Source organism: Dreissena polymorpha, chromosome 3 (genome assembly GCF_020536995.1).
Source record: "Dreissena polymorpha isolate Duluth1 chromosome 3, UMN_Dpol_1.0, whole genome shotgun sequence".
Taxonomy (NCBI): Eukaryota; Metazoa; Mollusca; class Bivalvia; order Myida; family Dreissenidae; genus Dreissena; species Dreissena polymorpha.
The window spans coordinates 93,404,534-93,415,778 of record NC_068357.1 but is presented as its reverse complement, the minus strand read 5'-3'; the positions used below and the strand labels follow the sequence as shown (position 1 = coordinate 93,415,778).

Here is an 11,245-nt window from a genome sequence, read left to right as displayed (position 1 = left end):
TGCTTAATGCATGTGTGTGTAAAGTGTTGTTGCAGATTAGCCTGTGCTGTCTGTACAGGATAAACTGGAACAACACTTACCACTTAATCTGGATTTTTGCTAAGAAGTGACTACCTTTGAACAAAAATACTATACAAGCGAAAACTGTCGTACCTGATTAGCATGTAAGGACTGAACAGGCTAATCTAGGATGACACTTTATACACGATTTAAGCATTGTTTTAACAGAACATGGCTCATTTTAACATACAAGAAATAAAGCAGCAGTAGTCACATACAGACATGTCTCTGTACTAACAATCCAGTGGACAGTTAATTGTTAAAAACAACATTATCAAGAACACAAGCAGTTGACATTTTTCAAGCAAATTCTTAAATACTAGTAGCAGGTTCATGTTCAAATGCTCATCACTTTGTCTCTGTAAAACATTACCAAACCAAACACCACAATTCAAATAAAACACATTTTGTAACAATCTTCACTTTCTCATACAAAATATTGCTATGTGTCGGTCAATACCACAGGTGGTAGTAACGTACTCTGGATAGTATATTCAAATAAATATATAAAATATATAAATAAAATATATATTTTATATATTTAGTATATATATATATATAATAAAAGTAATGTACCCTGGATAGTATATTCAAATAAATATATAAAATTATGTTTAATGAGAGAAAAAATGAAAAAAAAAACAAAAAAAAAAATCCCCACCCTCTGATATTAAAATCATAAGTTATGATTTTAATATCAGAGTGTGAGGATTTTTTTTTTCGCTTTTTTTCCATTTTTTCTCTCATTAAACATAATTTTATATATTTATTTGAATATACTTTCCAGGGTACATTACTTCCACCTGTGGTCAATACATGAAAAAAATCAAAACTATGATGATGTTAAACACTTATTAATTATATGGCAAAATGATATTTTCGGAGTGGATAAGTTTGATGGGTGATCCAGATGCATTCTAATCTTCACCGGCTATCAAGGTGTATATCATCCTGAAAGTAATAATGAACATTTATTTAATGCTTTCCGGTGGTTTATAGAGAAATATCAGTGAATTTAAACTGATAATTTCACTGTTTCAAACAGTGAAATTTATCAGTGAAAATTATCGATAATTTTCACTGTTTACTGTAAAATGAAGTCATTTTTTTGACGAAATGACGTCATTATTTCAGCGAAATTCTTTTGGTTAACACTTTAACAACGTATATAAACTGTGACAAAAAACATAAAATAAAAAGAAAATTTGTTGGATTCGGTGCGATATTGATTTTAATTGTCTCGTGATCATAAAAAATATATATTTTCTCTGATCACTCGTGAATTAAAATCGATAATCCATCGAATCCAACAAGTATCCTCTATGTTAACCTTTCTAGTTCCATCATGAAATTCATTAAGTTAGCTGCACTTCTTGAAAAGGGGACTTAATGCATGTGCATAAAGTGTCACCCCAGATAAGCCTGGTCAGTTGTCACAGGCTAAGGAGGGACAACACTTTCCACATTATGGATTTAAAAAAAAGGAAGTATCTTCAAAACAAAAATCAAGTAAAGGCTGGGATCTGGGATGACGTTTTATGTACATAGATTAAGCCCCCAATTTTTCACAGCACAGTGCACATGTATTTATCAGTTTGAGAACAGTAAAAGATAACAATAATATTTTGCCTTGCATTTTATATTAAAATTGTGAAAGTTATGTTACAAATTTATATAGAAATAATTATCAAGTATTAATACCAGAAGTTGACATGTTTGTGTGTCACTTTTAGATACAATTGTACCAGAATTATATACCAAAATTAGACTGGTATTTTGCATTAAAAATATTTATAATCTACCCAAATTTAATATTATGATCCAATGAGTTGGTCGCTTCTTAAAACTGCAATAAAATTAATTGTGTATGAGTCACTAAAAAAATTATTTTACTCTAAAATAATGATTTTTTTCTTCAGAAACCCGATTGCATTTTACAAATGTTTAGCAATTTTTCTGTGAAAAAGAAATCCTGCAAACAACTATAAATAATTACTGATATTTCAAACAGAATGAATGGGATTAACAAAAGAATGAACAGCAGTTCATCTAAATGTCACATGAAAAACTAATTAACTGACCACCTAAATTGGTTGTTTCTTACATGTAAAGGTAAACAAAGAAGAAAATCAGGTGGAAGCCCATTTTACAGAGACTCTCCTTCAGAAGAAATTTCAGCTGCTGTCTGTTGTGGATTTCTGTAGGATCAAAGATTCCAATGTTGCCGGAGGGCTTCGAAACATATCTGCAAAGGAACATTACTAGTGATTGAGTTTGCATTGTAAGAAAACATAATGGATGGCTGGCTTTATGCAAAAACCGGGCTTAATGCATGTGCATAAAGTGTCATCCCAGATTAGGGATTTTATGCTTCATGGAATTTTTTGTTTAAAGAAAGTCTCTTCTAATTGAAAGTCTAGTCTAAGCGACAACTTGATTATCCTGTGCACAGTCTAACTTGGGAAGACAATCCATGCACAAGCATTAAGCTAAGTTTTCACAGAACGAGGCTCTTTAAATATGCCTTTACAACAGTCTGTCTGCACTCAGGATTTGTCAGGTATGATCCTTTACAACAGTCTGTCTGCACTCAGGATTTGTCAGGTATGATCATTTACAACAGTCTGTCTGCTCTCAGGATTTGTCAGGTATGATCCTTTACAACAGTCTGTCTGCTCTAAGGATTTGTCAGGTATGATCCTTTTTCTCTGTGAGCATTCTCAAAATCTTCTCTAAAAATACCAAGTACTGGTTCAACCCAGAAAATGGACATGCGTGTCTAAAACTAAAGAGCTTTATGGTGTGTTCTTTTTTTAGTGAAACCTTATAATAGGCTTATTTACCTATTATTAAGTTTGATTGACCCTGTTATATGTATGTTCATTTGTCAATGAAAGGGTGTTTAATCTTAATGTGCAATTTCTCATTTTCCAAATTGATTTTTTGATATGCTCAAAATACTTTAGGTAAGATTTCTGACAAACTGCAATGTACATAATGTGGTACGACAAGCACACACATTACTCAGATTTCACAAACTTACCTGTATACAATCCATGCTGTACATGGTGCATACAAGATGAACAGTATCCAATGACCTGTGAACAGCAGCAGCACTGACAGAACAGCTTGCGGCACCATCTCAGGGAAAACCCACTAAAATAGCAAAGTGTAACTGTGTTGGTTTGGAACATAATTTTAAATACAGCTTTTTTTATAGAATAACAATAATATCTTTATATAAACTTTATTTATAGAACCTGATTATTTCATTTATTGTCATACCTTAAATTATAGCCAGAAAATGAGCAGCTGTTTAATGACATAGAATGAACAGAAGTGATGAAAATACAATTTGTCTTACATAATTTAATTTCTCACAGCATGTCCTTGCATTCAGGTAGTCTGACTCTAAATCAGACAATGTTATTACCTGATCAATGTTAAGGAAAAAAAAAAGGCATCAAAAACAATCATAAAAGTTTAAAGTTATTCTTTATTGACAAAAAGTCTGGAAATCTATGAAGATGAAGGTGTTACAAGTAAAAGTTAAATATTTCTTGTTTTAAGAAAAAGACCTTTAAAGTAAGAAAAACAGGAAAAATGGATGCCCTGCATTCACATAGGAAAAATACCGAAATAAGTTGTTAAGTCCCGTTTTCCTATGCTATTTATGCAATTTTTTGTCTTACGCACACATTTTAAATCCTTTGTAAATTTCACATTATTAAACACATTAAAATCAATAAAAGGTGTCCATGCTGTATATTGATAGGTCTTTGAATAAAACAAAATTGTGGATAATGTAATTTTGAGAAATAAATATCATGAAAACTGTTTCCTAATGTATAGTTTTTGAAGAGAATTATATTTATATAAATGTATTATGATACGCATTCAAGCGTGATGAGTCTCATCTTTAGCAGCATAGCTTATCAATGAACAACAGCTTTAGATTCAGTCCGAAACTAATATCCGAAATATGATCTAAGTAATGACACTATAAAATCGTGTGCACATGTGCTAAAATAAGTATAATACGAGCAAAGGATACAAAATAAACCACAAGAAACAACAGAAATCCCTCGTCTATTAAGGAAAATATAAATAACGGCGTGTCGACACCCATTTTTATATAGCGATTCTATGAGCCCGATTTTCCTGACTGGATGCCGGTTCGTTAACCAATCAAATATGTGGTTTCAATGTCGGTGATATCCGAACAGCCCTGTGAGAGACCGGATTGTTACGATGAACCGAAATAATAGCTTGGCGGAATAGGCCGAATGTTCGCCGATATGTTGTGGCGGAAGAGGGGGTAATCTCAAAATTCATCATACTTTGACATTCGGAAGTGCTCAATGCATTCCAGTTTCCAACGAAAACAACAGAAGTGATGGATCCGTTATTCTTAGCATACAGTTACTTTCGAAGACGAAAATATCAGCAATGCGTTGATATTTGTACTCAGCTTCTAGAAAAAAATCCATACGACCAGGTAGTATTGTCTTACCAATGAAATGGCACGTATGAGTTAATTTTACTTGAAACCGTACAATATCCGGACGTGTTTCTCCGGATATTGGAGAAAAAAGCTTGTCCCAAACATACAACTTTCAATTTTCGTAGCAAGGTTTATATCGTTTTTCATGATCTGCTTATTTAAGCATTGAAACGGTCCTTTCTATTGTTGGCATAGCCAAACATTTTCATCAACACATCAGAAGACATTAAATAAACTATTAAGACAACATCACACTGGACTTCCTGAGATGCAAAACCCACAACTTTACACCAACCAAAAGAAACTTTGTCAAAATACTTCTTACTGACAGAGTTTTAAATGATCCTACTGCTTGGGACCCTTTTGCAAGGGTTAACACTACCTCAATCTAGGTAGTCCAAAGAAGCACAACACACAATGCTAAAAGTATTTTTTTTTTATCAAATCTGCAACTTAACAGAAATGTGGAACTATCTCAAATGGGAAAGCATACAGAAATTCCAATTAGGATAGTCTACCACCTTAACTTCATCATATTCAAGCCATACTTAATAGTATTAGAAATTACAACTGCAAGATATCAGACAGGTATTGCTTTTCCTCATACCCTTTTTACTTGTGCTCAAACAGAGGATAAATGCAGACATTACCATCACTAATCAATATTCCTCAACCCAAATATTTTCTGACATTGGCCCTGTAATTATAGACATGCACATTCATGTGTTGCTTTTCGCTGAGCCTTGCCCCGGGAAAATTGGACTAAATGCATCGTCTTAGATTAGCCTGCAGAGGCTAATCTGACAGCGACTACTGTTTCTGCTAATGCAGTCCGCACAGTTTCTCCAGAACGCAGCTCAAATGATTACAGGCCACATGGACATTGAAGACCAGGGCACTGACGGCCCAGGTGTATGTTGATGAAGTGGACTGGGATGAAGAAGGGATAGCAGAGATGTTGATGGACGATAACATCACAGCCCAGGTGGCACGTCCTGGCACATCCCTCCGCACCCCTGGTGCGGGGTTAGGAGGGGTCAGTCAGGGGGTCAGGTAAACATATTATCCTTGTTCAAGAATAAAAGATGGCTTAATACATGTACATAAAGTTTAAAGTAACGTCCAAGATTAGACTGTGCAGTCTGAAATTGCTAATCTGGGACAACACTTTTATGGAATTTTTCATTTTAAAGGAGTTCTCTCCGAAACAAATATCCCATTTGGGCGGAAAGTGTCATCCCTGATAAGTCTGTGCAGACTTGCTTAGGTGCAGATTGTGTTTACCAACCATTGTGCTAACAGGACAGAGGAATTAAATGGGAAATATGCAGTCAATAAATGTTAATAGGATCTGGTGATTGGTACTGTCATTACACAAACAAAAACCCAACCAGATTCAGACAAAAGACAATCAAATAAGCAAGTAGATTCTCAGATAAGCATATTTACCGGCTTGTATAAATTTTACTTATGAACGATAATTGCATTATGATTTGTGCTAGGCTAATTGCCTACAATTATAATTGTGTAGATCAGTTCATCAGCTAAGAAAAATTTTAAGTGAAAAAAAACCCTGATCATTTTTTTAAAGTATACAAATGACACTAAAATACATGTAGCATAACATTTGTATTAGCTAGGTTTCTGTGCTTGTCAAATGTGCTGATTTATTTCAACATTGTTCAGGCCAATGTCCCAGTCCGGACGACCCGTCACTGGATTCGCTCGACCAGGTACGCAGGGAGGACGGCCTGGCACAATGGAGCAGGCTATACGGACACCCCGCACTGCGCACACAGCAAGACCAGTCACCAGCGCATCCGGGAGATATGTCCGCCTGGGAACGGTTAGTTGTCTTAACTCATTACCGCTCATCCACATAACTACATACATAACTTCTTTGAGATTCTTATTATAACATTATTCATATGATAATTTTACTCCTACCAATGATTCTATGAGAGCAGTTATCAGTCACTGAACTAAGTTTATACTTCTTCTCATGTTTCAGGCCTCCATGTTGTCTACCCCTGATGGTCCCTTCATTAACCTGGCTCGCCTGAACATGTCAAAGTATGCAGCACGTCCTGGACTGGCCAAGGCTCTCTTTGAGTACATCTTTCACCATGAGAATGATGTCAGAAATGTACGTGCCTAGTGGGTTGGCTTAAAAGTAACACAATTGTTTTTCAGGCATTTGTCAAGGTTTTGACATTTCAATATTAATTGTTTTTTTATTTCCCAATCTGGAATTTATTGTGCCTCAAATAAACGTGGCTTTCTATATTTATATGACTGGCTCAGGTCTGTAATACATGATAGACACATTTTATGGACTTGAACACTTTCTTATGTGGACTGTGCATTCTTAATTTGGACAGTATGTGCTTTGTGTTGAGGAATTACTTCACTGCCCAAGTGACCAACCGGTACTGGTAATCAGAACACGAAAATGATCTGGAATTACTTCGAAAATTTGAGTGATTTGTTCACAAACATGCCCGGCAGTTGTTATTGCCGTTTTCCTTTAAAGTCTATTGTGAAACCTTGTCAACAGTACCATGGAGTACAATTAAGTTTCTCAGACTCTCAGGTGAGCACCTTAGAGCTTTTACTTCCTCTTGTTTCACATGACATGGTACTAATCTTGTATCTGCTTCATTTTGTTCTAAATATTGTATTGCTTTTGAATTTTGAAATCAAACTTTACTATGAAGATTTAAGACAGCATATATCATTATGATGACTGGTAAAAGAGCTGTAGAGGAATATTACTATATGTTCATAAACGAGTGCACTGAAAAGCGTGATGGTTATTATTCCCTCTCCCCATTAAGAATCATAATGCTTTGCACTTGTCAGTTAGTGATGGATGGTTTGTATGTCCATGGACCTTTTTTTCAAACAATATCTAGAGAACGTTTTTACCTACCATGTAGCTCGTACGCTAAATACTTGGGAGTAGAGGAATACATCTTTGGTTATGGTGGTCAATGGTCAAAGGGGCTTCTTGCTTGAAATGAGCCTTGCTCTTGGAAAAAGGGGCTTAATACATGTGCGTAAAGGGTCCTTCCAGATTAGCATATGCAGTCTGCACCAGTAAATCAGGTATGATTCCGCCCAAACTGGATTTTTACAAAGAAAAGAGTTTCTTTCAATTCCATTAAAAGCGGAAAGTGTTGTCACTGATAAGCCTTTGTGAACTGTAATGGGACTTTGAACATGTAACAAGCCCTATTTTCCAAGAGTTATCTCAAATGTTTGATTTTATTTATGTTTTAACCAAACAAAACAAATTTACAACTTTGCTTGTAAGTCAGCTGGGGATATACAGTAGATATTTTACGAACATCTCTTTCTATCTGTTTACACATTCTTGGTCAATATTTTTTAACGATAATAACTCTTGAACATCTGAGTATTTGTGTAAACAGGCCCTAGAGTTAGCTGCCCTTGCCACAGAGGCGTGTCAGTTCAAGGACTGGTGGTGGAAAGTGCAGCTGGCCAAATGTTACTACAGGTATGAACATGGGGTTGGGGAGGGCTACCTTTGTCTAATACTGCATGCTATGTATATGCGTACACATTATTTTTTTAAGGCATTCTGGAGTACAATGAGTCATATATGAATTTTTATCATACCACCGCATTGATATCTGCCTGATATAACGTTGCCTGATATATTTTCTTATATAATGGTCAACAGGAAGTTCTTATATCAGTCAATGTTTGGAGTTACGTGGGATTTGCAATAAAGTCAACAATTTCTATCAACTTAAATCAGGTTCAAGAAAACAAACAATTTGATACCAAGAACGTACATATTTTATTCTAGTTTAAAGTCATAAAGCACAAAACGTTAAAAAACACCACAGCCCGCACTACAGATTTTAATGACGTCATCAATGGGACAAAAACATCTTAAATATTGATATAGTCATTGCACTCGCAAGTGTTGCACAGAAAGTCAAGACAAATGATAACTGTTTGCTAATCCTCAACTATTTAAACAAACGATTTAACACTCTTATGTCAATATTGACACCATCATCAAAATGTCATCTCCAAAATGGCGTCTCCAAACTATTCGATGAAGTGTGTTCTTCGATTAAATTTGTCGCTGCAGTCCATTTCTGATCTCCAATTCAATACGTTTATAAATAAAGCGGGTGTACTCTTCCCATTCGTAGTGCAAACAACTTTTTTTCTCCATACAATGTGTAAAATAAGCGATTATTCGTGTTGTCTTTTCTAACGCCGTTGATACATGAATGTCAACGTGTAAAAGAAGGATCAGCAAAATCAGCGAGGATTTGTACATTTTAAATATAAAAAAAATGGATTGTTTTGCAGATTTTTAGGAAAATATGGTATGATAAACAGAAAAATAGGTTACTGTCTCATCGTTTTATAATATATCAGGCTCTTAAACCAAACAGTAAAGATAATATACCCAAACAACACGTTTTATTCACACCTAGGCAAACGCCATTGAAATTTATCACAAACAACAAGTTGTATTCACAACTCGGCAAATTTATCACATATACAAAGTGTTAGTCGAATGGGAAATTTAAATATATATTCATATAAATGTGTATCTAAAATTTCTAAAAAGTTTAACGAAACAGCAGTCGATTCATATGCAATTAGTGTAAACATTGTAATTTTGGGAAAACTGGGCTTGTAGGTAAATTGTTGTCCCTTTGCAGTCCTCAGAGACTAATCAAGGACGACACTTTCTGGCTTAACTGGATTTTCACTAAGAAGACATTGTTTTGACACCAAAAATACCATACAAGCCTAAAATGTTGTCCCTAATTAACCCTGGACAGCACAGGGCTAATCTGGAATGACACTTAACGCAACTGCATAAAGCCTAATTTTCAGAGAGCAAGGCTCATAAAATCATTGTAGATATTGGTTCCTGGCAGACTGGGCATGTACAGCTATACAACTTATATGATAATTGTTGACATGTTCCATGGCAGAGTGGTTATGTATGGCGGTACAACTTATATGATAATTGTTGACATGTTCCATGGCAGACTGGTTATGTATGGGGGTACAACTTATATGATAATTGTTGACATGTTTCGTTGCAGACTGGGTATGTATGGCGGTATAACTTATATGATAATATGTTGACATGTTCCATTGCAGACTGGGTATGTATGGCGGTACAACTTATATGATAATTGTTGATATGTTCCATTGCAGACTGGGTTTGTATGGCGGTACAACTTATATGATAATTGTTGACATGTTCCATGGCAGACTGGGTATGTATGGCGGTACAACTTATATGATAATTGTTGACATGTTTCATTGCAGACTGGGTATGTATGGCGGTACAACTTATATGATAATTGTTGACATGTTTCGTTGCAGACTGGGCATGTATGATAATTGTTGACATGTTTGGTTGCAGACTTGGCATGTATGGCGGTACAACTTATATGATAATTTTTGACATGTTTCGTTGCAGACTGGGTATGTATGGTGGTACAACTTATATGATAATTGTTGACATGTTTCGTTGCAGACTGGGCATGTATGGCGGTACAACTTATATGATAATTGTTGACATGTTTCGTTGCAGACTGGGCATGTATGGCGGTACAACTTATATGATAATTGTTGACATGTTTCATTGCAGACTGGGCATGAATGGCTATACAACTAATATGATAATTGTTGACATGTTTCGTTGCAGACTGGTCATGTATGATAATTGTTGACATGTTTGGTTGCAGACTGGGCATGTATGATAATTGTTGACATGTTTCGTTGCAGACTGGTCAAGTATGATAATTGTTGACATGTTTCGTTGCAGACTGGGCATGTATGATAATTGTTGACATGTTTTGTTGCAGACTGGTCATGTATGATAATTGTTGACATGTTTCGTTGCAGACTGGTCATGTATGATAATTGTTGACATGTTTTGTTGCAGACTGGTCATGTATGATAATTGTTGACATGTTTTGTTGCAGACTGGGCATGTATGATAATTGTTGACATGTTTCGTTGCAGACTGGGCATGTATCGCGATGCGGAGCAGCAGCTCAAGTCGTCCCTGAAGCAGCAGGACATGGTGGACACGTACCTGTACCTGTGCAAGGTGTACACGCGCCTCGACCAGCCCCTCACGGCCGTCGACTTCTACAAACAGGGGCTGGAAAAGTTCAAGGGAGAGACCAGCCTTATGGCCGGAATTGCACGCATTTATGAGGTCAGGGTTAAATAGTGAGGGAGCCTGGTTTTGGAAAGTCCGGGCTTAATGCTTGTGCGTAAAGTGTCTTCTCAAGTTAGTCTGTGCAGTCTGTGCAGGCTCATCTTGGACAACACTTTCCGCTTAAAGTGAATTTTGCTAAAAAGAGATTTTCATTAGAAAAGCAAATACCATAAAAGTGGAAAGTGTTGTTTTTGATTTGCCTTCGCATATGCTAATCTGGATCACTTTAGGCACATGAATTGAACCCAGTTTTCCAAGGATGAGGCTTGTATTGTTCATTACCCAAATTGTTTAATACCATATTATAAGAATTAATTCACCTTTTAATGGAGTCTTCCCTTGCGTATTGCTCTGTCAAAAAAGAGAAAGACCATCCCTATGGCCGCCATTTCATGCATTTACAAGGTCTTCTTTTGTCCTTTTGTTTAAATGTGTCTTGTTCT

General features: G+C 35.7%; 2 protein-coding genes across 2 annotated transcripts in view; one reads left to right on the top strand and one right to left on the bottom strand.

The window, feature by feature from the left end:
- Window positions 1-790: 790 nt before the first annotated feature.
- LOC127875329 (protein cornichon homolog 4-like) lies at window positions 791-4,259 on the bottom strand. The gene is made up of 5 exons (XM_052420322.1): window positions 4,115-4,259; window positions 3,425-3,493; window positions 3,104-3,216; window positions 2,165-2,305; window positions 791-1,011 (listed from the first exon to the last, which is right to left on the bottom strand). Exons 1-5 carry the CDS (start codon window positions 4,187-4,189, stop codon window positions 978-980), a joined length of 432 nt encoding a protein of 143 aa, XP_052276282.1. The 5' UTR covers window positions 4,190-4,259; the 3' UTR covers window positions 791-977.
- Window positions 4,260-4,381: 122 nt separating this feature from the next.
- Window positions 4,382-11,245, top strand: part of LOC127875326 (tetratricopeptide repeat protein 8-like) — a 24,288-nt gene continuing 17,424 nt past the window's right edge. Inside the window, exons 1-6 of the mRNA XM_052420316.1 lie at window positions 4,382-4,558; window positions 5,436-5,617; window positions 6,251-6,410; window positions 6,576-6,710; window positions 7,999-8,084; window positions 10,601-10,799. Coding sequence (XP_052276276.1) covers window positions 4,457-4,558; window positions 5,436-5,617; window positions 6,251-6,410; window positions 6,576-6,710; window positions 7,999-8,084; window positions 10,601-10,799 — 864 coding nt within the window. The 5' untranslated portion in view covers window positions 4,382-4,456. The remainder of the gene's footprint in view (window positions 4,559-5,435; window positions 5,618-6,250; window positions 6,411-6,575; window positions 6,711-7,998; window positions 8,085-10,600; window positions 10,800-11,245) is intronic.